The 26987-nt window shown below is 42.2% G+C and overlaps 2 protein-coding genes across 3 annotated transcripts; both read left to right on the top strand.

Annotated features, from left to right (window-relative positions):
- The first annotated feature begins 10653 nt into the window (after positions 1-10653).
- Positions 10654-13643, top strand: serpine1 (serpin peptidase inhibitor, clade E (nexin, plasminogen activator inhibitor type 1), member 1). The gene is made up of 9 exons (XM_028991410.1): positions 10654-10741; positions 11221-11459; positions 11568-11792; positions 11881-12075; positions 12204-12402; positions 12515-12615; positions 12733-12819; positions 12931-13014; positions 13107-13643. Exons 2-9 carry the CDS (start codon positions 11222-11224, stop codon positions 13151-13153), a joined length of 1176 nt encoding a protein of 391 aa, XP_028847243.1. The 5' UTR covers positions 10654-10741; position 11221; the 3' UTR covers positions 13154-13643.
- A 483-nt stretch (positions 13644-14126) lies between these two features.
- ap1s1 (adaptor related protein complex 1 subunit sigma 1) lies at positions 14127-22155 on the top strand. 2 transcript variants are annotated; one of them, XM_028976826.1, is made up of 6 exons: positions 14127-14411; positions 15270-15301; positions 16091-16269; positions 18823-18931; positions 19235-19372; positions 20882-22155. In XM_028976826.1, exons 3-6 carry the CDS (start codon positions 16091-16093, stop codon positions 20927-20929), a joined length of 474 nt encoding a protein of 157 aa, XP_028832659.1. In that variant the 5' UTR covers positions 14127-14411; positions 15270-15301; the 3' UTR covers positions 20930-22155. The 2 variants fall into 2 exon arrangements, with proteins under 2 accessions (XP_028832659.1, XP_028832651.1); XM_028976818.1 differs by lacking the exon at positions 15270-15301 and having other exon boundaries at positions 14136-14411.
- The last annotated feature ends 4832 nt before the right edge of the window (positions 22156-26987 follow it).

Raw genomic sequence — 26987 nt, 5'->3', positions numbered from 1 at the left:
ATATTGTCTGAGTCACAAAGGAATCAAATGAAGACAGAGTTATTGTTTCATAGCTCAGTGGTCTCATAGACAGGGATCGTGAGTTCAAACCTGCTTCAGCATCATTGAATATCTTCCAGGGTACAATTACGTCAAAGTTAAACAAGTGGCAATAAATCAGGGGTCGTGAGTTTGAACTTCGATGAAGCGTTATTTAGTTATTGTCACTTTAGATTTTGAAACCTAAGTTATGAAAACAATATCTTGAATGGGTTTAGTTTTCCAAACAAAGCTGATCAATGGCTTTATAGCTCAGTTGCCAGAACAGTGGCTTTGCAAACCAGAGGTTGTGAGTTTGCTCCTCACTTGAGCTTTTGAAACCTCCTTCAATAATGCTCAACTCTTGTTTTTTTTTTTTTTTCTTTAGTTAGCAAATTGCAAATATTTGCATGGACACTGTCACAGTGGAGAAACGTATTTGGGTCTGCCCTAACCAGAAACCTGGGATGAGTAGGGAGGTCAAGCAGCTGCTAAAGGTTGCAAAGGCCCGGCGATAAGGCCATATATAATATGGCACGAAACAACCCGACGAGAAGCATCACGAAGGCCAAGAGGGCATACAGGATTGAGCAGTACCGGGACAGCAACAACAGCAGGCAGGTTTGGCAGGGTGTCCAGCACATCACCAACTACACGACCAGTCATGGAGCTGCTGAAGGTGATGCCTCAATGGCAGAGGAGCTGAACCTCTTCTGTGCCCGCTTTGAGGTGGCGCAACAGCAGCAGCTCACATCCACTTCACCCCCACTCTTAAGGTGGAGAACCAGGAAGTGTGACACTTGCTCCTGGCTGTCAACCCCAGGAAGGAGGCAGGTCCCGACGGTGTCCCTGGACGTGTGAGGAACTGTGCAGAGCAACTGGCCGGGGTCTTCACAAAGATCTTCAGCCTGTCCCAGGCCTCTGTCCCACTCTGCCTCCATATCCTCCACCATAGTCCCCTTACCAAAAAAAATCATCCATAACCTGGCTGAATGATTATCGGCCAGCAAAGGCCAAGGAGATTGTTGTGGATTTCAGGAAAAGGAAAACGGACATCAAACCACTTTACATCAGTGGGGACTGAGAGGGTGTCGGACTTCCACTTACTGGGTGTGAACTCAACAGAGCTGGTGAAGAAGGCTCAGCAGAGACTGGACGCTCTGGACGAACTGCACGGCTCTCGCTGCCTCAAGATAGCACAAAAGGACTCCTCACATCCCGATCATGACCATGCTGCCACCAGACAAGAGATACAGGAGCATTAAAACAAGGGAGAACAGACTAAACAGCCCATCAGAGAACTTAATGATGTTTAATTTATTTTTCCACCTTCAACTATTTTCATTTCCTTTTCATGCGCAATATGGTTTCTACCTCACCCTTTAATTTTGAATTTTGTATTATATTTGCATTATATTTTGTATTACATCAGTACACATGCTAGTTGTCTTCTTTTAAGCTTGTTCTTACACACAGTATTTAAGATAGCCCTGGCTTGGGGACTGCACATAATTTCGTTGGACTTGTTACAATGACAATAAAGATATTCTGATTCCATTAATAATGTTGGTTTTGTAACATGTTACACATACAAAGCATTTCACTGCATATCATACCGAGTATGGCTATGTATGTGACAAATAAATTTTTTTATTTGAATTTACATAGTAAATTATTGTAAATTATGCGTCATTTATTTAGTCTTAGGACAAAGTTATTGTCTTTATTGCCTTTATATCATTTGAGTGCTCTATTGGTGAGAGTACTATCAATAGCATTAAGTGTAGTAGTAGTTCTAGTGATCACATTTTGATGCAAAGCTAACATTGCTGCAGTTACTGCTGCAGTGTTGTTTCTCATGCACTAGATTATTGTATGACTTTTATTACCACAAGATGGCAGGACGATCTTAGAACTCTTTAGAACCACTAGCATTTTTATTCTGATGCAGTACAGTGACAGTTTAATTTTTAAAAATGTATTAGGTTCTGTAAGGTTACGGTGCTGTTTTCATTTTGGAAAATGTAATTAAATATCAAGAAAGTTTTGATTCTTTGGTTTATCTTTGAAAAATGCTGTTCTATAGATTTTTGCTAATCTTTACAAGAATTCCCAATAACTGAAGATGTAGAAATCAGTCATAAAAAATATTTTTATTTGTCATTTTGAGCCAGGCTAGCCTTTACCAGAGCATCAAATTAAATTAGTTATCTTGTGTCTTACACAATCACTCTGGAAATTTACATCATTTCTTTCAATTGTCCTTTCATTAAACGGTATTAAAGCTGTGGAATTGAATAATGTCCTTCTGTATTCATTTATACACATCCCATTCAAAAGTTTAATTCATTTTTATCTGATTCTATGTGGTTTTTATTCTGCAGGTGCTTTTGCATCCAAGGTTGGTGTTGCATATTGTGCATGTGTATATACAGTACAGGCCAAACGTTTGGACACACCTTCTCATTCAACTTTATTTTCATGACCATTTACATGTTGGACCCTTTGCCTTCACTCTGCGGTCCAGCTCACCCCAAACCATCTCGATTGGGTTCAGGTCCGGTGACTATATATTTTTTATAGATATTTAGTCTGCTTTTTATTAATTCATTTCTTAAAATGCCCTTGACTACCCTTGACCCTGAAAAGAGTATTTTATATTTAAGACATGCATTTTAAAACAGTTCTTTCTTATTAGCAATATAATGTAATATTATAGTATATTAATAGTACATTATAATGCAATTAGTCTGTCACTATGAGTGAATAACATTGGTATTTTCCATTGGGGAATGGAAAATACGTTTTCTGGGAAACATCTGAAGGTACATGTTTCCAGATGTCTATATGTTTGTGAATGTACCACCAAGACATGTGGCTCCAATCGGTCCCCTTCAACTGAGTGTGGATGGTCCATGGTTATATCACTTCCTGTGAGCTCACGCTGCACTGCTGTTGCCAGATATCATGCCATTTTTTTGGAGCAATGTATTGTAGTTCAGGTCTCCTGCTATGTTTAGTCCCAGTGACTCAGGGAATGGTGTGCTAATCTTTATTCCAGCAGTGAACGTGAGGGATTGAGGGATGTTAGTGACTAATATTTTTCCACTCTACCCTGATCACCCTCTGTACTGTAACTCTTTCTATTTTACATTTTTCCTGATTTGTCCTCAACATTATTCCTCAATATTATTTTTCGCAAACTTCCTCTTCAAGACTTCACCATGTGCACTTTCAAATGCTCTTTTCAAAATGGCACATGAATCACGTGGTCACAGCTGTAGCTGCTGCTTTATCGGGTCATTTATTTTGGGTCATAACTGTTCTGTGTTGTTGGGAAACACACACAAGCAAAAGTAAAGATTTTGTTACTGTTTGGTGTTTTTAGGCAGAGTACGTAAAAACTGAAATATAATACCTTAGTGCTCTTCAGGTGTGTGGTCCGGGGGAAAAAAAGCATGACAGATTAGCGTCCACAATGCAACATTTTTCCATTTACACCTAGGTTTGGCACTGTTACAATGCCCTCAGGCCAGCCACAATGCAGCATTGACTAGCTCTGGTGCCATTGGAGTTTTGAGCAGCTGGAGTGAATGAAATACAATCAATTTCTATAGTGTATAACAGCCGAGCAAGAGAAAAAGAGAACAAATTTAGTATGTAATTATGACCAGTGAGTCACTGCGGGTGTCTTAAAACGCCGTCACCTTCCTGTATAATTTAGAGCAAAATGCACAGTCACAGAGGATCTGCATGGCCTTTTTCAATGTTCATTTTTAGCTCTTTTAGCATTTGCCAGGAAGCCGTGGGGCCAGTTATTACATTTATTTATTTATCTATTTATTTATTTAGGGGGGTGCTTGGAAATGGTGGTGTAATGCTTTTGAAAAGCACAGTAAGGTGGCTCAATTGGCTATAATTGAAATACATAATAATTGAAAAACAACTTGGACGCAATGGTTTTGAACAGAAATGAATATATGTGTAACAGACAAGCAAGGTTGTTGAATGAACATTAAACTTGACTGATTTAATGGCCAAGGGCAGCAATGACAGGGGACGTTCAGTGTCTCCAACGAATACATGAGATGTGGTTGGAGCAGGGGAGGTATAATGGGGGGGTTGAAATGAATAAAGGATAACACTAAATTGAATAACTGTTTAATTTATGATCACAGGCCAAATCCCCTTGATTTCCCATACCTGACGTCTTTCTTATTTCCTGCATCAGAGCTCCAGGTTCCGATATTGCACCAAGAACCAAGTGAAAGGAGACCCCATTTGCGCTCAGGCATTAACTTTTTTACATTTCTTTTTAGTTTTTGGTCTTGGTCATGGACTTGGTCATCTTGTATGTGTGTGTTCATGGTGTTGACGTTTTGTGTTTGTTTTGTGGGTGGTGTGCGTGCGTGTAGAGTCCCTGTGTGAGGGTGAACCTACCGTTTTCCCATTGCCACTTATACTGTCCCAAAGTGCAGCCCTTTGTGTCCGTTCGTCCAGTTTAAATTTCAAGAAAAGTGCTCCATTTCACAAGGAAATAGTTCTCCCTGCTCCTGCGCAATGTCCTTCAACCAGAACGTAAACAGTGTATTAAGGTGCTGTTTTTGTGAGGGGCGTGATGGCCCCTCCAGAGGTTCCAGAACTACTAAACGGGACTCACCAGGGATAGGGCCAACACGGTTTCAGAGCTGCCAGGCCTAAAGCGACAAGGGGAGCTGCCTGAGTGTCCAAGCCCTCCCGCGATCCGCCTGACTCGATTAAACCACGCAATTATTATATATAGTAACACATCTCACGCTACAATAAAAATTTTCACAGCATCAACAAAATGAAAAAGAATAGGCTCTCTGTACATCTCCGGTATGTTACAAACTCAATAGGAACACACACAAGTTGAATTCAGATTTAAATGTTATTGGCCCTTTTTGGATAGTGTACACTGAAAAGGTACACTGTGTTCTCAATGCTCACTGAGGAAGCGGTTGAAGAGGGAAGGTAAATTCTTCTGTATTCCCCACCCAGGTCAGTCCAAGTGAGTCAGAGCTTTTTTACCACAGCCGCTGCAAGGAGAATGGAAAACTGACACACCAGTGCAAAGTCAAGTGCCGTAAGTGCCGAATAGGCCTCAGTTTCAACACAGACGTTTATTTCATGCCGGCCAGTGAACTGCTTTTCCGCAGCTTTGCCATCAGATCATTTTAGGGACGTGTTTATGTGTGAATTGTATATATGAGTGTTAAAAGGCACTACCTTCAACAAGCATTTACGAGCAATGGGTCTGTAGTGATTTTGATGGTATGACTCTTTGAATTGGCCACCTACTAGATGATCCTTGGCATGCAGCTCTATTGAATTAGGATATTATTATTTATAAAAGCAGCACCTCCAGCCACTATTACTGACTGCTGACAATCATATGAGACACACACACACACACACACACACACAGAACAGAGACTTGTTCAGACTTATTCTCTGCCAATACTGGCTCCTGTGGGCTATACCAGACAGTTGCTGATTTACACCCTTGCATGAAAAGGTGGATCTCAGTGAATCTCATGGCTAGAAATATTACTTTTTTTTATTACTTTATTCAGTTTATTAAAAACCCCAGAAAAGAATTGTCCTGTTTGATTATTGGTTGTCATATCATGAGATTGTTTTTGTCACTGTAAAATTCTATTTGGAGTTCAAACACAATCTGTAAAAATCCAGTTGCTGGTTCACATGGCTGAACTAATCAGACTTTCAGCAAAGCCTGTGGTGCTGTTCAAAAACCTAACAAGGAAACATTATAAATTGTAACTTTCCAAAGACTCAAAGAATGGAAAACAATATTTTCTAAAATTATAATTTTGAGTCCTTAGTAGCAGAACTGAAACCGTTGAATATTTTTAGCACGTGCACAGAGCATGATAAGAATATTAACAAATACAGTATGGGCCAAAGTTTGGACACCTTCTCATTCAATGTGTTTTCTTTATTTTCATGACCATTTACATTGGTAGAATCTCACTGAAGGCATCAAAACTAGGAATGAACACATGTGGAGTTATGTACTTAACAAAAAAAGGTGAAATAACTGAAAACTAGTTTCTTCAGAATAGGCACTGCTTTGCACACTCTTGGCATTCTCTCGATGAGCTTCAAGAGGTCGTCACCTGAAGTGGTTCTCCAACAGTCTTGAAGGAGTTCCCAGAGGTGTTTAGCACTTGTTGGACCCTTTTGCCTTCACTCTGCGGTCCAGCTCACCCCAAACCATCTCGATTGGGTTCAGGTCCGGTGACTGTGGAGGCCGGGTCTCCACTTTTTGTTAAGTACATAACTCGAAATGTGTGCATTCATAGTTTTTAATGCCTTCAGTGAGAATAAAGAAAACACATTGAATGAGAAGGTGCGTCCAAACTTTTGGCCTGTACTGTTTATTTCAGGGTACAAAACATACAAGATGGCATCTAAACCATACTTTGTTCCTTTTTTTCCTTTTTTTTGTGTGTCTCGGCAGTGATGTGTCCATTAACTCTTGTGTTATTAATATTATTTACATAGATTTTAGTTTACAAAACCACAATGGAAACACTTTTTTTTGCATGTACACGTCATGTAAATACATTTTTTTTGTGTAGCATTGATGGATAGAAACCCAATGTTTTCTTTTAATCAGCATTTTCAACAAATTGAAAATTGACTAATTCTGTTTTGCAGACCTTTGTAATAGAGAGACAGCTCTTGGTGAATTTACAGTAGGTCAGAAAAGAAAAAACCAGACGGGTTGTATAACAGTCTGGGTGTGTGCGTTCATTTGCCTTGGCTTTTGTACGCAGATGTCTGCATGATACAGGCCACTGTTTGAACACTTAGATTAATGAGTCTCAGTCTGCGTTGCACTCACTGTTTCACACATGCACACAGTGGCCGTCCTCCCGTAATTAAAACTCGAATCACGTGTGGGCCTGGATGCTGGTGTCAGGCTAAGCTCTTTCCCTGCCAGCCTCGGTTTCGTGAGACGGAAAGAGTGGCGGGCCGAAGGCGGGACTTTTATCTTCTGGGGTTTGTGGTTGTGCCGAGCTGCCACACACTCACTGTTTGGTCATGTTGTGACTTCATACTGTGCACGCTGCTCTTGTGTAATCTTCAGTGGCCGGCCTGCTTTTACTGGTAGTCGACCATGTGGACCATTTAACTGTTGCGGCCTGCTCGTTTTATTTTGATGCCTTTTTACATTTGCACGTGGATTTCAGTCGTCTCAGATGAGATTATCTGCTGCTGAAGCCATTCGTTTATGTCTGAGTGAATACGGTTACACATCGTCACCATAACATTTTCGACAGATGAGTGGAAAGACGGCAAGGCTGGATGTTTTTGCCCTGAGGTCAATTGTCTTGACACTACAGTGTTCCCAAGAAAGTGACTGGACTTGGCCCGGTCCCTCTTTCTCTTAGTCCTTGCCGGCATCTCCCTGCTTCAGCCTGGAATGCAGACAGTAGACAATATCACATGATGCCAGGGGAGAAGCATGCACAATATCAGTAGGACTCTAATTCTTGTCTGCCTGGGACTTTGGTCACCCTTCAGGATATGTGGGGGCTTTACAAATGTGTGATGGCTTTTTTTTTTTTAACCTTAGCAAATGTCAGCGTTCACTTCCTGTGCCGTAATCTGGTTGCAAACAGACGCATGCGGAGCTGAAAGAACGTGAACTTTGCATTTTCCATTTCCATTTACTTGGGTCAAGATTACAAAATCAGTGAACTCGACCAGCTGTTTTAACTTTAATGTGGCAACATATCTTTAGTCAGTACCCTGAAGGCATTCTTAAACAGAACCATTTCATGAAACATCTACATTTCATTACTAATGCACAGTACTAAGTATTGCCAGGAAAGAGACAAGTGCTCATTACACTCAGAGAGCTATTGTGCATACAGTAAATATCTGTTGATTGTATTATAGTGTATTATAAATTTTTGCAGTATTTTTGCAAACCACCATGCTTTAATGTTTTTTATTCTGTAAATAAAAAGCACGGTCACAAAAAGTGTAGCGCATGAAGTGATCAGAGAGGGGGCAACAAAGGGTGAAGCTTCCTCTGTGCCAATGGCAAGTATTACCTCACCGAACCGGACCGGGGAAAGTGTGCATTCATCAGAAGTGTAAATGATGGCTAATGTTTATCGCAAGGAGCAAGGTCAGGGGTTAGCACATCTGTAAAGAGGGAAACCCTTACAAACAGCAACTCCTACACTTCCCGTTTTCATCAGTCTCACAGACCTTTTCACCTTTGCTCCGTCCTCTTCACCATGTCACAGGGAAATCCCTTACGACATGCGTGCTTTTTCCACACATGGTCTCTCACTGTCACACATACATGCCCACACACTCACAGTAGACATGAACAGTACACACATACAGACTGTAAAGCAATTTTCTATTCAATACAAGAGTTAATACATTTTAGCAATATTGATGTGTTATGTTTAATATTCAGTCTACAGTGGAAAAGTGGAACCCCCCCCCCCACACACACACACACACACACACACACTTCCATTTCTCCAAATTTGCTGTGATTATCTATGACCGAAACAAGCCTCTGTTTCTTGACAACAAAACAAACCAAGGACAAAAATAGGAATAGGAGTTCGATAGGCATTTTCATAAACTGTTTCCAGCGCACAAGTGGTCTTTTGGGGAAAATAGGTTTTCTGTTAGTCATCCACAAATAGCTGCCACTTGTTCGGAGGAACAGTGTGACATCTGCAAGCACAAGGATTCTGCAATAGACCATTTACTGTAGGCCTTGGCTTTTATTTGCTGTTGACTGGAACATTCTTTTTGTCAGCACACATGTACCCAGTTCCACTGTGATGAATGCTTGACGCGTAATCAGGCCTCAACAAGCCTGTGGACATCTTAACTTGCATCGGGTGATACATCCATCCACCTTTGGCCACTTGCACTGGAGCAACACCTTATGCATGCAGGAGTGGAAACCACAGCCTAGCTTTTGTCATGTGTCATGCCATAGCATGTTGTGTCAAATAGATATTTTACATTAAAGGCATTTGGACTCAATGGCTGTAGGTTGGGTTTGAACCTGTGACTTTGTGGTCATCTGGTTCATAGGTGAATGTGTTACCCACAAAGCTACTGCCACAGCGTGGTAGCACATCCTATGTCACGTCCTACAGAACAGTTTTTTTCAATAACATATAAATTCGCACACACATATAGGTGTGTCATGTCATCATAATGTGAAGCATTTTTTAAAAAGTGTTTTTAAGGCAAACCTGTGGGAGGTTTTAGAATGTCCCACAAAAGCAACATTGTCTCAGATCTAAAATATGTTTTTGGTTCATGGAAATTCTTGAGAGAATCTGCTTGGTTTGCTCACCACCACCAAGACTCAGCAACTGACTTAATATCAGTTCCCAAGCACATTCCCACAGGAAGTGAAGGGGATGTTCATGTCAGGTTTTCCATATTACAACTCGCTGCCTAAATAAGGAATGTTGGCCTGTGTTTTTTCATGTGTGAGATCTGTGAGAGAGTTTACGTGTACTTGCGGCTCAACTGTAAATTTTAATAGTCCCGAAGGAGTGGGAAATAGGAGTGTGAAATGGTCACAAAGGACGTGAAATGTGTATCAAAAGTAGAAGCGTTTAACACATTTCACTCCACGCCATAAGCCAAACACTGGGTTTAATGAAAAACAACCATTACATTTACAAGCTTATGACATCAAGCGTCCTGTCTTTTAATGGAACTTTCTTCGTTCTTCTCCCGTTGCCATGGAGACAGCCGAGGGTTCTGACTCAAGCAACGCTTTGAGTTGGCTGTAAATATCCCTGGACAAGCATGTCTGAACAGGTTTTAACAATGTTTTAATGAACCTAAAGGGCTTTCTACCTTCATCACTCAAACTTAATCGAATGGATATGTGAGGTATTTTATCGTTTTCAGTTGGTTTCTTTTTTTGTCCAATTACTAATACAAGCAAAAATGTTCGGTCAGATATATTCATTCCAGGAATACCACCCCTTTCCCTTTCCTCTCTTTTTTTCTTCCTTTCTCTGATTTCCTTGCCCCAGAACATGTCGAAGCCCCATGAGTACAAAACCCAGGAATGTTGACCCCCAAATGGAACCATATTTGGTCTTTTAGTGTGTCATAGACAGAAGCACTTATCATGTCATCCCTATTGGGACAACGTTTTTTTTTTTTGTTTTGTTATTTATTTATTTTTATTTTTTCATAATTTCCCCATTCAGGGCAACAATCCTATCACAAATTTCAAAGGCATATGGTATTGATTCATAGATATATGTAGAAAAATGTTGGTGTGAGACAGGGAGATCTGTGGTCAGTTGAAATATTATTTCTCAAGTTGCTGCCAAGTTTGTCTGGCAGAGGAAACTCCCTTCAAAGAGCTACACTTTTCCTTCAAAAGGAAAGCGAGTGAAAAAGGAGCGGCCGCACGTATACGTCTTTGTATGTCTGTGTGAATGGGGGGACATGGTGGGGGGGCAGACAGACATAGGGATGACCTCATTCTCACGAATGACTCCCGCTGGTGTGTATGAGTCTGGGTGGGTGGGGCTTCAGGGAGAGCACACTCTTTAAATAGCTGCCGCAGTTCGTGGCCGTACGATTCAGGGAGACGACTCACTCACGCTTACTTCACTCTCACTTTGACCATCCGGGTCTGCAGTTCCGCTTTAAGGTAACTTTGGTTCTGTATTTTGTCATGTTGGTTTTAGATTAAGGTTGCAGTTAGCAACGCATTACCTATGTTAATGTTAAACTCAAGATTAAAATTCTGCTGCTGTAAATATAAACTTATAAACTGTTTTTTAAGAAGTGATGATGTCTATATTGCTTTTTATAACATATTGAATATGGTATAGAATAATTTAATATAGTTTAAAGGTAAATAGAAGTGTGATGATGGACACCTGGTATGTTGAAAATTAAATTCCAGTCACTATGTGAGAATAATTGTATTATGTATATCATAAGTGAGCAACTGGCAATATTTTTATTTTAACAAATATGAAACCATAATGTGTTTTGCCAAGGTTGCCAAGGTCTTTTGGTGTCTTCATGCTCATTCTGAGAGTGTTTGTAACCAAAAAGAGATTTTGCTTTGATACAATGTAATAATGAGATTATGGGAATACGTCTACTCCTTTCCCTCCCCAGAATGCATAGCGTGTGCCTGGCGTTGACCCTTGCCATGTGTGGCACTGGCCTGTGTAACCTCCTGGAAAAGCAGGCCGATTTTGGACTGCGCGTCTTCTCTGAGGAGGCACGTTCGTCTCCTGGCAAGAATCTGGTCCTCTCACCCTACGGAATCACGTCAGTGCTGGGTATGGCCCAGATTGGGGCCTATGGGACGACCCTGGAGACACTCACCTCCCGCATGGGGTACTCTTTACAGAGTAAGGCATCAATCTGCTGCAAAACTGAAGGCATGAACATCAATGAATTGTAATAAAGCACCCATAAAGCTTCATGACTGTACTAATGATTGACTTTCTTCTTGTCAGAACGTGGGATGCCCCGTCAGCAGAGGATGCTCCATAGGGATCTCTCCAGTGAGGAGGGTGTAGAACTGGCCAGTGGGGTGATGGTGGACAGGAAACTTCTTTTGGAGAAGAGCTTCCGCCGTGGCCTAGCCAAAGCCTTCCAGGCCATGCCCCACCAGTTAGACTTCAAGCAGTCTGATGTTGCAAGGAGGGTCATCAACTCCTGGGTCTCTGATCACACTGCTGGTAAACATCAGTGTTTATGTGTCTTTACGATTCTGCCCTTTGTAACCTGCAACCTGTTGATGCTGATAAATTTTCTCCTCCTCTGCAGGCACCATCCACCAGTTCCTGCCAGATGGGGTGATCACTGAACGAACTCGACTGGTGCTGCTCAGTGCTATGCACTTCCACGGCATGTGGAAGAAGCCCTTTGACCTCAAGCTGACACAGGAGAGGCTGTTCCATGGAGCCAATGGCACCACAGTGCCCGTTCCGATGATGACGATTACACAGCAATTTAACTACGGTATGTACAACAATACAAATGAATAAATTACAATTAATATGATTTACAAAAATACATATTTAATGTATTGTATGTTCCATGTATAAAATGCTGTTTAAAAAACACTTAGCATCCTTCTCGTTCAACAGGAGAGTTTGTGACAGCAGACGGTGTGGACTATGATGTCATCGAGGTGCCCTATGAAGGAGATTCCCTAAGCATGCTCTTAGTGTCTCCATTTGAGAAGGACATGCCCCTGTCTGCTCTGACTGTTGAGCTGACTAGCCGCAAGGTCCATGAGTGGAGGCAGGAAATGAGGAAAATTAACAAGCAGCTGTCCCTGCCCAGGTAAGATGACCGGACAGCAAGTTGAATGGAGGCCAGGGCCCCTTCTCGGTTATCCAGAAAAATGCATGCGCTTTAACCGGAACAGGACTGAACTCTGTCCATTGCCTTTCAGATTTTCCATTGACTCAGAGCTGGACCTGAAGTCTGTCCTGGGCAAGCTGGGCTTGGGAGACATCTTTAGCCAAAGCAAAGCAGATTTCTCTCGAATCACCAGTATGTCTCTGAACCTCCAAATCTGCTTCTAATAACCAAGTGGCTATTTATCCCATGCACCTAAGCAAACTTTCTGTATCTCACTCTCTCGTTTTTTGTTTTTTTTTTTACATTTAGCCGAGGAGCCATTATGCGTGTCCAAATTCCTGCAAAGAGTGAAAATTGAAGTGAATGAGGAAGGGACCAAAGGATCTGCTGCCACAGGTAGATGCATTGTGCCAAGTGATAACAAAGTAAAATGCAGAGCTAACCATAAATGTACCAAGCTATTTGTGAAGACAACGTGTGGGAGACTTGTCGCTTTCCTCTTTTCAGCTGCCATCATTTATTCACGGATGGCCATAGAGGAGCTCACACTTGATCATCCATTCTTCTTCCTCATCCAGCATAAGACAACTGGTGAGTCTGTGTCACTGAATTTTCCATCCACTTTACTTAACATTTTTCTATGATAGATTTTCAAAAGCTAATACAATTTGTGTATTCCTTAGGTGCTGTACTATTTGTAGGTCAAATCAACCAACCACAAGAGCACTAGGTGGCCTCATTTTTACAAGACAAGGACCAAGCATAAAGAATCTGGGACCACAGAGGCCTCTGTCAAACAACGTACTACTGATTCTATGCATGAAACTGTTCAAATTTGTTTCGAGTGTAAGGGTACTAAACTTTACAGAAGCTAGACAGAACTTTACAGAACAATTTTTGACCAATGAGAGAAATAAAAAGTCAGTCATGCTGTTAGGAAGGGATATTGTGAATGTTGATGCTCAGTATCAACATGCCTGATATGAATCAATATGATCACGTTTTCCACCCTGATGGAACTGAGAAATTATATTTTTACATATTGCTGCCGAAAAGGAAATCTGTTTTAAGATGTATGTATTTTCTTGTATATTTGCTTTACTTAAAACAATTGTGGAATACTGTATTTTGTACATTATTTATATACATATTTATTTTTAAGAATTGCTATATTAAGATGCTCTTTTGTTATAAATAAACGTTACTGCAAAACAATGAAACCTTTGCTTTCAAGTAGTTTTCTTTTATTTGCATATGTCGACCCCTGCTGTCCAAAATTGAACTTTGTAAATGACCACATCAAACATAATTAAGTGAAATTTACGTTGCACGTTGCTAAATCGATAGTGATATTAATTATTGTTTTGAATATGAAAGAGAAGCATAGAAGACACATTTTACAAACTGGCTCAACACAAACAGTACATGGTTGATTAAAAACTACACTATGCTAGGATAATAATTATTTAGTTTGGAAGTAGTGACCCAGCTGACATTTTTCCTCCATCCACAAATTTCGGATCTTCGATCGCAGAGCCGTTTCCATGGAAACCGAGTCACCCTTCAGTTTGTCATGGCAACAGCATCCGAACGTTTTGACCACGCAACGTTACCTAAAGAACGGACAAATGACACCGACTTTCGATCGACCTGACCCTCTTGTTCTTCTCACCTCAGAAACGTATAATAAGTAATCGGATGGGCTACCGTACAAAACTGCACAGCAATTGAGAAGAGTGTGAGACGAGAGTCCGGGTATTTAAGGGCGTTTATCCTTTTATTCCTGTTAAATTCGCCGCGGCTTTAAGGCACAGCGCGCATGATCGCGGATGACGCGGACAAACCCCGATTCCTGCCTCCGCTGTCCAATCCCACTACACCACATAAATTAAATTGGACATGACACATTAACGGGTTAAGTTTAAAACAAAAAGAAGGCTCATTAAACACTTAGCGCGGGTGGACATCCATTAGCGGCTGTCGATATGGTAAGTATCGGGAGCGGGCGGCTTTGGTCGCGCGGCGTTTCACGGCAACGTAGCCCTTAGCTTGGATGCTAGCCGGTTAGCATCGTGACAACTACTTGTTCGCCACAACAAAAAAACATCTTTCTTTCGCTCAACTCCATTGTTAAGCGTTTCCACTGCGCGTATGTCAGCGAGTAAGTGATAGTCGGTGGGCTGCAGTGGGCGAATTCCGCGCTTAAGAGGACATCGTTCAGTGCCTAGCTTGCTAAATTAGCCTAGCACGGAGCCGGGCTAGCAGGGCTAGCGCAGCGGCAACTAACAGCGGCTTCGCGGCGTTGCTGTGGCGGCCCAGGTCGCTCGCAGTCGCAAAGTCCTGTACGTGATAAAAAATCAGGAAAAAAAAAAAAAAAGTATAAGCCGCGGGTTTATGTTCGCACCGCACGACTACACCCCGGAAGCGCTGCTCGTCTATTGCAGCTGACAGCATATACAGTAACTTTTATACAGAACTATATACATAAAAACTATGTTTATATGTGCCTCGCGAACTGGCCCCCTATCACTTTTTTTTAATTTTTTTTTTTTATACTTATTCTGAGCTGGACAGCGAATTGGACCCCTAACTTCCTGCACTGCTGTGTAAGCAGCAGGGCAAAGTAGTTTTGAAACACAATTACAGTTCTTTCCTTTCTTCTGTATTTCTTCTAATCTTCTGATTAGATTACACAACCTCTGTGCATCTCTTTCTCTGTCTGATCATATAATCTCAAACCATTCAGCCTAAAATGTGCCAGAAAAGTGATCTTTATCCTTTTTCCACTTTTTTTTTTTTTGCATGTCTCCGTCTTCTAATGCTCTGTTCTTTCTCCCTCTCGTCAGAGTAAACGGGAAAGCCAAGCGCTTTGGCTGCTGTAAGTAAAGCCAACAAGCTTAGCTGGTTGTGTTTTTTTGTGTGGTTTATTTTTTTTTTTAACCTAACCGTAGGACCCCCGTAGTACTAGGACAACGTCACAGCTTTGCATTGTTTGTGCAGACTAACTGCGTGTTAATTTGATTTTTTTTTTTTGTTTTTTTCGGCGCCCTGTGCTGTGTGGTTTTTGTGCCCAACTAACTTAGGACAGAATTGCGCCCCCTCGGTTCCCCTGATCACAGTGGCTGTGACTGTGCTTGTGACGACTTGTTTGAGAGCCTGTGAAGCAGGGCGCTATAAATGCGACCCTTCTTGGTCTGACACAGATACGCGTGTGCCGGTACCTGCATCCCGCAGGAAGGGATCCGTCCTTGCTTGGCCTGATTTAGATGATCTGTGTGTTTGGACTTCCCTCCAGATGTCCGCTTACCCCCGGTCTGTCGATATGCTGTGGTGCTAGTGACAAGTCAGTGAAGTCACCTGGTTAGTTTTTTTTTTTTTTTTTTTTTTGTTAAATATAAGTGATGGTGGCATGTAACATTTGCAGCCTGAATGGAGTGAGCGTGAAGTAGGCCAAGTCCTCAAGGAGCAATACAGTGCAGTGCATTTCATACCTTAAATATTTTAAGAGCACTGCAATGGATACGGGTTACGCGGGCACTCTCTCTCTCTCTTTCCCTAGCACTCCGGACGTTTCAATCCGCCAGGCATCAGTTTTGAAACTGATGGTGCAGGTGCCGTTTTTTTTTTTGTGACCCCTTTTCTTCTCTCTCCCTGTGTGGCCCCGCAGATGCGGTTCATGCTGCTCTTCAGCCGGCAGGGGAAGCTGCGTCTGCAGAAGTGGTACACGGCCACCGCCGAGCGCGACAAGAAAAAAATGGTACGAGAGCTCATGCAGGTGGTGCTGGCCCGGAAACCCAAGATGTGCAGCTTCCTGGAGTGGAGGGACCTAAAGATAGTTTATAAGAGGTCAGGCACCCCACACAACAAGGGCTCGCTGTGGAATGTAACCACAATATCTAAACATAATGACAGAGAACAGAGGAAAGTAGGTGCTTTCTCTGCGTGTGAATATTTCAACATTGCATAGTCCAGTTGCATTGCATAGTCCATGCAACTGTTCTTAAGAAAGTTGTTCCTGTTCATGTTGCGCTATTTTTTAATTTTCTGTGAAATTGTAAGACAGTGATAGTTGCAAATTTTTTTTTTCTTTTTCTTTTTTCTTCAGTTTCACCCTTTTTGTTGTGACCATGTCTGCTGATGTTCATTTCTTATATTGAATTGCTGCTGTGATTTGCACTACACTGAATGGACAGTATTTGGGAAAATTCACATACAGAATGGGGTTTGGTTGGATTTGTGTAATTTGCTCACGGCATGGCGTAAGCCTGCCGGGACTGTTCATAGTACAGAAGAGCTCCATTTAATATATTAACGAGTGACGGTCACTCTTTTTATGAAAACACATCCTGCATAAAATGTTTTTAAAAAAAAAAGTCCAATATGTTATTATGATTGTCTTTTTTTTTTTTTTTTTTTTTTTAACCTCTTGTCTTTGGAGGGCTTTTTTCTCCCCCCTCCCGAGTTCATGCTCTTTACACGAAGATGGCAAATATCAAAGTAACAGCCCACACTCCTGTCTCCAGATCGAACCTGACTACACATGATTAGATTGCCAAGTTAGTTCGCTAGAGCGAGCAGTAATTAGCCAGAGTAGCGCTCTAATCAAGCGGAGAGAGGGGCCATGGGTCTCTTCCCAGTGTTTACTTAGCGACTCTTCAGCACATGAAAAGCGTAAAATGTCAGAAAATGCATTATCAGATGGCCATTAATGGTGAGTCACCGCGTGAGTCAGTGTTGTGGGGTGGGGGGGGTAATCACCACTCGCTTCGCTCGCAAAAACACAAGCGCGCATACGCACTCGCCCGCCTACGCGACGCCTCTATAGGAGCGGGACTAACGCCGGGCCGCCCTGTTCGGCTCTCAGCGCTGGACTTTACCGAGGATGGACGGGCAGGAGGTCAGAGGTCGTTGCCTTGAGGCAGTCAGTTCAGGTAGCCCCTCTCCTCTCCCCACCATACATGATCTGCAAGCTGTGTTAGTGACAGTGGGCTTGTATCTATATGTTATTAAGGTGCAAATGTCACACAACGATAGGAAAACATGACATTTTATAAAAGTCAGGAAATTTTAATTGATTTGCACGTGGTGGGACTGGGAAAGGGTTAGTTCTACACCCAAGTCCTGTTACACGTAGGTATGGTACTTATTATCTTAGGTCCTCAAAAAGACACACGATCCATTGGCCATGTTAAGTGTGTTCCTCTCAGTTTGTGTTGGACCACTAGAGGGCTCTCTTAGTTTCTTTTCCCCCACTTTTCATCCGTGTCCCTTTTTGTCTTTGAGGCCACGAATACCCAAGTCCTGGAGGTCCATCAACTCAGGAGAAACCCCCCGAACCCCAACCTGAATGAATGTTATTAATTCAACTTTCTGTGCTTTCAACCAGCCACAAACATAATTTACCTTTTAACAATCACTTAATTGAGCAGCGGTTTGAACAAAAACTGGACCTGGAACCTTAGTAAAACAGCATGCGCAGTCGTGAAAAGAGGGTGTGGCTTAAGGAGAACTCGAAATCCTTTCGGTAGGACCAAACTTGCGCACCTTGTCTCCATTCCCATAGTGACTGGGTAATAATATTGTATCGGCTCCACTGTACTGTGCCCACAAATCACCCTCATGAATACATACAAAATTTAACTGCTTTTTAAAATATAAATGTAATTTTATTATTTTATTTAAAAAATGGTGCACCCCTTTTTGTACTTGTTTCCATACAAAAAAAAATGTACGTTGCACACTGCATTTTCTTTTCTTCTGCTCTTATTTAATGAACTCGCGCACCCCTCCCCTCTGGCAAGCGAGTGACCTGTAATATTAACCCTCTTGTGTTTTACATGGGCGGAGAGTGATCCTCATTATGGAGATTTCTTTTTTTAATCTTCCCTCATACATACGTGGCTTAGGGCTTTATAGCCAATGACTTTTTATTAAGGTTGTCTACTTCCAGTCTTATTAAATGTCTGTGTCCTTAGACATTCACACTTTGAATCGCAATTGTTCTGAGGTGTGTGTGTGTGTGTGTGTGTGTGTGTGTGTGTGTGTGTGTGTGTGTGTGTTAAAACACAGAAATATAATACATCTTACATTTAAAAAAACAAAAACGTGCATTCATTTTTTTTACTGGCTATTAAGGTTCTTCATTGTGAATTGGTGTGTGTTTTGTGACACATTTATGACAACTGATCCCAGAAAAAGTGGAACACAAATATTTGTTTAGCTGGGGCATGTTTAGGCTTTCAGTTGGGCCAGATTTTGTTCTGTTTGGTTGCTCACTGTGTGCTAATCCCTTTTTTGTGGTTTTATGTGTGCACCCATCTGGGTGTTTTTTTTTTTTTTTTTTTTTAAATGACACAACCTGTGTGCTAAACGGTTTTTGTCTCTGTGTGTACATTTCAGGTATGCCAGCCTGTATTTCTGCTGTGCGGTGGAGGAGCAGGACAATGAGCTCATTACCCTGGAGGTCATCCATCGCTTTGTGGAGCTGCTGGATAAGTACTTTGGCAGCGTGAGTCACTTCTCCATTTTTCCTGGTCTTGCTCCTCTCTCTTGCTCGCTTTTTCCTTCATTCTCCTTGTCTTTTTCTGAGCAATTTTCCCCACTGTCCTCCTTTTTTTTTTTTTATACCTGAGACTATATTAGTAGCTCTGCTTCATTCCTGTTTTTGTGTCAGTCAGTATCCTACTCCCTAATACTTCTCTTTGCTGTGGTTTTACTTCAGCTTCCCTGAAAGAGTAGTTACTTCATGTCTTTTCTGTCTGATAGGCATCTAAAGCTTTTTTTTTTTTTTTTTTTTTTTTTTGCATCCTAGGTGTGTGAGTTGGACATCATTTTTAATTTCGAGAAGGCCTATTTTATCCTGGATGAATTTCTGATGGGGGGAGAAATACAGGACACCTCGAAGAAGAGCGTTCTCAAAGCCATTGAGCAGGCCGACCTTTTGCAGGAGGTGTGTGATGTCGTCTGTTAGGCCTTAGAAGATAAAAAGAGAAATACACCTTTTTTAAAAGAAATTTATATTGCATGAAAACGGTACATTTCATTTAAATATCTGGTTTAGATATGACTATTTTTGATGATAGTTTTGCAAACAATTTAAATTACCCCACACTCCCACACAAGCATGATTTAAAAAAATCTATTATGCATTCCTGAAACTGGGATAAAGATATTATAATGCATTATTAATGGCCTGCAAAATTGTTGATTCATGATTGCATGCAAAACATTGAGACAGCAGGATACCCATGGTAATTAAGGTAATTAAAACGGCTTATAATAGCTGTTATTGTGTGCAGTGTAGTACTTGAGCGCAATGCTTTTGATTGATATGAAAATAAATTTGTTTTATTTACCCCACTGCTTATTCCCACTCAATATACATGCTTATGTATCAACTGTTTTTTTTTTTTTTTTTTTTTTCTTCCAGCTATTTTATTCCCCATTTCATGTCACCTTAAATGTATAGTCATGCATTTGAACTCTGAGCATCTTGGATTATTATGAATTCAGATTTTCCTGCTGAACGGTGCTAAGCATTTATTCATTCTTGCTGTATGTGACGTAGTGAGATGGCTGTTGATTTCCTGCTGTCATTTGCCTTTTTTTCCCAGTCCGTGTCTCATGCAATTAATAGATAACACTTCCTCAATCATCTGTGCTAAATATGTCGGTTGACACTAATTAGGCGCAGGCGTAATTGCTAAGGGCTCAGTGTTGTAGTGTTGTGATTTATTGCAGCTTTTCCCTGGGCCGAGTGTTATTTCATCACCAGCTATGCCATTTACAGCTGGGTAGTGTAGGGACCGGCTGCACAGAACAAGATGGCAAACCACATGTAAATGTTGTTATAATGATGCAGTAGAGGTTTCCATTTAGAAAATGTCTTGTGCATATATGAGGGGGGAAAGAAGCATCCTTCCTTGACAGCATGAGATAAAAATGACTTTTGACTCAAGTCTTTGGTGGCTCGCGAGCAAGTGAACATCTGGCTCATTTATTCAGGTTTTGACAGAGAATGGTTTCATTCAGAATGCCTGATTGTGAAAGTCAAACATCTGGAGTTAAAATGAAGTATTGAAATGGTTCCAAGCCAGTTTTCTTTCTCTCAAATGTATGGTGCAGAACGTTTGAACAAATTGTCATTTGTGTTAAAATGTAATTACAAATAAAAATGTGTTCCAAAACTATTTCACTGGTTTAGCAGACTGCCTAAATGGCAAAATACACATGTGCGTGTTGAAAATGAGATATATATATATATATATATATGTGTATGTATGTATATGACACACACACGTCTAGAATTGTCCGTTTATTTTCAGGTATAATCTGTATCTTGGATAAATATTGGAACTGCAGTACCTTGGAAAATTTTGTTCATGTTTGACCTGTGTGTGTGTGTGGGTTGCTTCTCAGCTGAATTTAAAGCCACTTTTGTCTCTCTCTCTCTCCCCAGGAGGACGAGTCTCCAAGGAGCGTTCTGGAAGAGATGGGCCTGGCGTAGTCCCTTTTAAGCGCTGTTGAGTTGTGATGAAGGACTTTTAGGTACTACTGATACACACAGAAGAGGATTTGGATTTGGATTTGCGTGCTGTAACGGAAAAAGGGACCTTGACTTCGGCAAGAACGAGTACTTAACGTACTAGAACAAGGAATAAAAGGGAGGGGATATTAGGGCAGGGTATGTCTGAGGGTAAACCGGCTAATTTCTTTTGAATGCTACTGAGTTCAGCATGTGATTGTATTTTTGCCCCTCTTGTCGTCTTTCTTTTTTGCCTTCTACGCGATGTCATGCCATCTGCGAGTCGGTGTTACAGGGTTACACCGGTCAAATACCATCTCCGATAAGCTCTGATCATAACCTTGAACAATCTGCTATTATTTTTCTTTGCATTCTTTTCTCTGCCCCTATTGAGGGCAAGATAACTGATAATTTGTCATGTTTTAAAAGTGTAATACACTGAATGTAGTTGACAGTCTACCTTTTATGTTTAATGTCCATAACACATCAGAGCTCATTTTGAAACTTGAGATCAATTTTTAACAGCTTCTCAGGTACAGAAAGGTGACTTCAAATCAATGGGAGGAAACCCGCATGCTTATAAATTTGATTAAAACAAAAGCAGTAATGGACTGAACGGCGAGGCTTTAAAATTGCGGCATTTAAGGTTCAAGCAGCAGGAAGCTTGTGTTTGCCAGCTGTCTTCACGCATGGTTTTATGCTTTTGCCAGGGATCACATGCCATTGATCTCATTTGCTGCTCTTTTCAAACATTCAAAAGTTTTTTGCATAAAAGGTCCTTCCATTTAAAATGGAACATGGGACTTGTTTCTTTGCTCGTGAATTTATGGACTCCTTGTGGTGACTCTCTTCTCAACCTGACCCCTTCATTTTATTTCACCCCACATTTTACCAAAGTGTTTTAAAAGGAAATGGGACAGAGGAGGGAATGGGTTCGATATTGTGTGTTGTCTATCCTTTAAAATATCAGTCATAGGAATATAAAAAATAAAAACCTTTTTTAAAAGATCTGTGTGCAACTGAGGGAATATTTTGATATTTTCAGGTTTTTTTTTTTCTCTCTCTCTTTCCTCCCCCCTCCCCCAAGACAAAAACACTCATCATGGGGACGTGTACCTGCGGCTGTTTCAGTTAGGAAATTCTAGAGACTTGAATGTGTGAACGTGTGAATGTAATTTTATAATGAAATAATAAATAAATAAAACATAGTTTCAGCTAATGTCTTCATTGAAAATGTGGCTGCGTGCAAAGTTTTTTTTTTTTTTTTTTTTGGTATATTGTTGGGCTCCGCTGAGAGCGGACTATGACTGATGTATTGTTGGAAAGTGTCTGCTGCGCTCGGGCAGAGTGGCGATAGGGAGGGGGAGAGAGAGAGCACAAGAGCAGGAGAGTTGGGGAGGTTGGGAGAGCGATGGATGGAGAGAGAGAGAGAGAGAGGGATGTAGAATGTAAGTGGATGAGTCACCACTGGTCCTTTGTGACAGTGGCGCAGTCAAGCCGACTGCACTGCATCCACAGGAATAAAGCTGAAGATAAATGAGATGGCACATCTCATGGGCAGGGACACAGGCTGTCCACAAGTAATGACAACATTAGGGGCTGTTTGGAGCACAAATGAAACGACGGGCAAGCGGGCCACAGATCAGAGTGGGATTGCTGAGCAGGTCCTGCGCAGATCATTAGAGATCATTACAGCGTGCAAATCTCGGCGACATCAGGGCTTTTTCTGTTACGCTGCATGTCAGTCAACAGCCCCTCAGTGGGGTGGGCTTGGTTATTCAGCACCCAGGAGCTGTTCTTTGGATTCAATCTGTTGTGTTCAGTGATAACACGGGCACAGCGGGCAAATATGTAGAGAGGATGGTCGCTCGTCCTTTTGTCACTGTCATCAGTGGCTCTAAAATTCTGTGACCCGTGGAGTACTTCAAAGTGCCCTCAAACAGGCAGGTAGTTGCTGTCGTCTAAAAATAAGATGAGCTGGAGGTCTTACAACCCACTTATCAGCCCCTCCGTGTCCCCTTCGATCCGCCGTCTGGCTTCCCGTCATCACTCATCTGTAAATCCGCGTATCTCCGATCTATTTGTCCACTCCCACGCCACATACGTCAGAAGGGTAACAAAGACTTGAGGTTACATTAACTCCTTCCACTCTCGCTTTGCACCTGTCCTTCAGTAACACCCATGTGTCACGGCGCATTTAGTCTGGACTTAGTCACAGTCCAGTCCATTTAGCCGTGCGTCATACACTGTGCTCCGCGGGGCTGTTTTCTCTGGGTGTTTCCTTAATCTGGGAGAAGCTAATTTAGCTGCAAAGCAATGACATTAATATTATTTTGCATCATCAAATTAAGTTTTGCTATTAAATATTACAATCACTGTTTTTTTTGTTTTTTTTTACTGATATGACAGTGCACTATAAATGTGAATTAATAGGATGTATAATTGTGATTTTTCTATTGCAGACAATACACACACACGACAAGCAGCAATATATATTCTAACTGTGATTGTTCATGCACAATATAATTACAATAACTGTCATTATAATTAACAATATTTTAACTGTCACCTGCTCAAAAATTATTTTTAAAAACAGTTATGCTTATCATATTCAGAAATTAGGTGATTGCCATCTGTGCTTTGTGGTCTCTACAGATGCATTTTTAAAAATTGCTTTCCTGACGTGAGCTCTGATGACTGTCCCTTAGCAGGACCAGCCTCTTGTGCTGTCTGGTGTCTGCAAGTTTGACCTTAAAAGGCAGGAAGTCTGTATGCTGCGTAGTCCAAACTCAGACTTGAACCCAGTCCAGGAAGTTGGCCTGCTGAGCTGTGGGCGGTATGTTTCACCTCTCCTTTGGTGCCAAGTTGGATGACTTCGACTCAGCCTGGAGTGTCCTTGAAGCGGCATTGAAATGGCTGCATGTGACATCTGTGGAACTCATTGAGAGTTCTTGATTGCCTGACATTGGCGTGCACGAGTGTTCTACTGTGATTAACTGCATGGTTTACATTTTTATTCATTTCATAGACTTCTCCAGACCAGCCTGTCTGGACAGGACCCTTGGAGCTATTTTTGTCAGGCTGTATTGGTCAGCAAGTGAAGTCGTGCCTATGAGTGAATTGAATGATTGATGTCTGAAATTGTTCACTTGCTTACACCTAAGGCAAGCACGGATGCTATATCTCAACTGGCTTCCGGTTTTGAAACGAAGCCAACATACCGCTGCAATGTTGTCAAATTTGGAACCAGGGTCTGCAGAGTACAGACATGATTCAGTGCCAGGTGAACCTACTCATTTATTAGCCTCACCCTTACTGCAGCCAGTCTCATCCAAAAAAAAAAGAATTAAGATGCACTATGTAAAAAAAAGTTTAGGTGAAAAAGTGGGGGAAAATACTCTACAGGGTCGGCCATTTATATGGATACACCTTAATAAATATTATATATATATTAATGTCCTGTTTGTGGCAAATTAGTATATGTGAGGGGGCAAACTTTTCAAGATGGGTGGTGACCATTTTGAAGTCGGCCATTGGATCCAACTTTAGTTTTTTCAATAGGAAGAGGGTCATGTGACACATCAAATTTATTGGTAATTTCACAAGAAAAACAATGGTGTTGGTTTTTTAACGTAACTTTATTTACAAGTTTCTGACCACTTATAAAATGTGTTCAATGTCACCAGCCATTCACATTTTATTAAGGTGCATCCATATAAATGACCCACCCTGTACATTGAAACACATGGGAAGTGGGTGCACAGCAGGGGCGCTACTTTTCAATGACAATGTCCCAATTCTAACTTTATATCCAACTGTTTTCCAATGTACAGCTCAAATGTGCTGGGATCAGACCGTACACTGCCCTGCAATAACTATATATTATAATAAAATACTCCACACCAGCAGGGGGTGCACCCGGATGCAAGTGAAGAAGACAGTCTCCACTATAAACACTTGATCTTTCTACAGCTTCCTCACCTGCTCTTCACTAGTAAACCGCATGTCAACCATTGCTGCGTTCCTGACTACTATGGATTGCCCTTGTCTGTTATTGTTAAACCTCGATAACTTGCCTGTGCCCTCCCTGCTCCCAGTCTGACTTATGCCCTCCTGTTGCCAACTTTGGACCAAAGACGATTCTCAAGCAAGCTCTGCTCCCGTTACCAGCAGCTACTGTAAAGCCTTCCCCTTCTCCCCTGCTGGGTCTGCAAATGCACCCCCCAGCCATCCCCATGACAGCAAAAGCAAGCCAGCACCGGGTGCAGTGGGGCGCATGCCCTCCCTGACGCCATCAACCAGTCGCTCGCCACACTGTGGCAGCAGCAGCAGACCCAGCTGCAACAATAGCAAGCTCAGAGATTTCCACCCGGTTCCATTTGCTACTGCCGCTGCATCGCTGACCCCCGCACGACCCCTCAGCCTCGCCAGCTTAGCCCTGCCCCCGCTCTATGGCCGCATCGTGGTGTGGTGCCGGGGTTTTCTTACACATTGCAGACTGCTCCTCTTGCTCTAGACTGCGCAGGGCTCTCGCAGGTCCTTTAATGCATAGCGTAATCACATTCGCCACCTCTGTTGAGATGGAGTGATGACAGCACCACCCCCCACCTCATCCGTCTCCAACCCACGGCCCTGAACACCACCCCTCGGCAGCGGAGGAGCCCATGCAGCTTGGATGAGCTCGGGGAGGGAGGAAGAGGGGCTCTGCTTCGACTGTGGGGGTGAGAATCATTTCAGCACCGACTGCCCAGCAGCTCCACAACAGCCAGAAGACACTTCCACTCACAAGCTCCCCTGGTGAGCCCTGAACCCCCTTTCAGTTCTCTCTGGGGGAACTGTCCCTCATGTGAACACCAGGAGCTTGCCCTTCTTGATTTGGTGGCCGCATAAACCTCATGGACTAAGATATGGCTGCGTCTGCCTCCCTGTCCTGCGCTGTAACCTGCCTCGAGCCATCATGGGGTTGGACAAGCACCCCCTGGGGTCTGGGCACATATATTGTTGCACAGCTCGTTAGCCTATCCCATGAAGAGGCTATCTTTCTTTCTCATGGTCACCTCACATGACCCCCTGCTGCTGGGTTATCCATGGCTCACTCTCCACAAACCTCACATCCTCTTGGAGCATCGGAACCATTCTGAAATGGGGAGAAGATTGTCATGAACATCAGCCCATGCCCCCAGTGCTACCTGACATTAGTCCTCCCATCACAGAGATTGGTGCAGTCTGTCTAGGCCTCATGCCATGGTCTATGCCCAGTCACACAAAGCCAAGCCCCTGTCACCCTGGAACCAACCTGTCTGGAGTTCCAGCCTGCTACCACGACCTGGAAACAGTCTTCAACAAGGACCAAGCTGCCGATTTACCCCCTTACCTGTACGATAGAAATGGAAATTGATCTCCTCATCAGTGCAGTGCTCCCCCACGGCTGACCCCCCTGTCTCAACCAGATCACCAGGGGATGGAATTGTATCTAGATGCATTAATACACATAGTTCTCAGCCTGCTGCACCTGCGATACTCACTATGACAAATACACTGCCCAGAACCCGACTGATAAGGCGGCTCTGGTCCGTGTTCCATATTTTCTATGGGGTCTCCCTAACTTCCTGATTGTGTGCATTTGTGTTCATGTATATAAATGTATGCCTGCTGTATCAATTTCACAATGAAATGTTGTGTTTAATGATGGACAAGTCACTGTGTAAAGTGTTTACCGGCACATTCCAAAAGAATGATTCCATGAATCCTGGTATTGTCATCTTAACACATTTATGCATCATCAGGAAAGAAAGAATCTGTTTATTCGTGATTATTCACTCTATTCTGCAAACATTTTTTTAACCACGTAATGCATTTTTTAACCATGTAATGTTGCTGAAGTCAGACCTGAGCAACTGAAGCAACCCCAGATCATGACACTGCCCCCACAGTCTTGTATGGTTGGGATTACGCATGATGCTTGACACTCTTTCCTTCTTACCCTGATTTGCCCATTTTTTATTGGTCATGCAACTGTTCTTGTTGCACAGTGTGTGTG

Source organism: Denticeps clupeoides, chromosome 1 (genome assembly GCF_900700375.1).
Source record: "Denticeps clupeoides chromosome 1, fDenClu1.1, whole genome shotgun sequence".
In the NCBI taxonomy this organism is placed as follows: Eukaryota; Metazoa; Chordata; class Actinopteri; order Clupeiformes; family Denticipitidae; genus Denticeps; species Denticeps clupeoides.
The sequence above is the reverse complement of the archived record's forward strand: the minus strand, read 5'-3'. Positions and strand labels throughout refer to the sequence as shown.

Bases quoted from the DNA above. Each gene is read 5' to 3' on its own strand.
- serpine1 (XM_028991410.1), top strand. From the start codon at position 11,222: ATGCATAGCGTGTGCCTGGCGTTGACCCTTGCCATGTGTGGCACTGGC. The intron at 11,460-11,567 runs GTAAGGCATCAA...TCTTCTTGTCAG, and splicing joins CATGGGGTACTCTTTACAGA to AACGTGGGATGCCCCGTCAG. The intron at 12,616-12,732 runs GTATGTCTCTGA...TTTTACATTTAG, and splicing joins AGATTTCTCTCGAATCACCA to CCGAGGAGCCATTATGCGTG.
- ap1s1 (XM_028976818.1), top strand. The intron at 16,270-18,822 runs GTCAGGCACCCC...TGTACATTTCAG, and splicing joins CTAAAGATAGTTTATAAGAG to GTATGCCAGCCTGTATTTCT. The intron at 19,373-20,881 runs GTGTGTGATGTC...CTCTCTCCCCAG, and splicing joins AGGCCGACCTTTTGCAGGAG to GAGGACGAGTCTCCAAGGAG.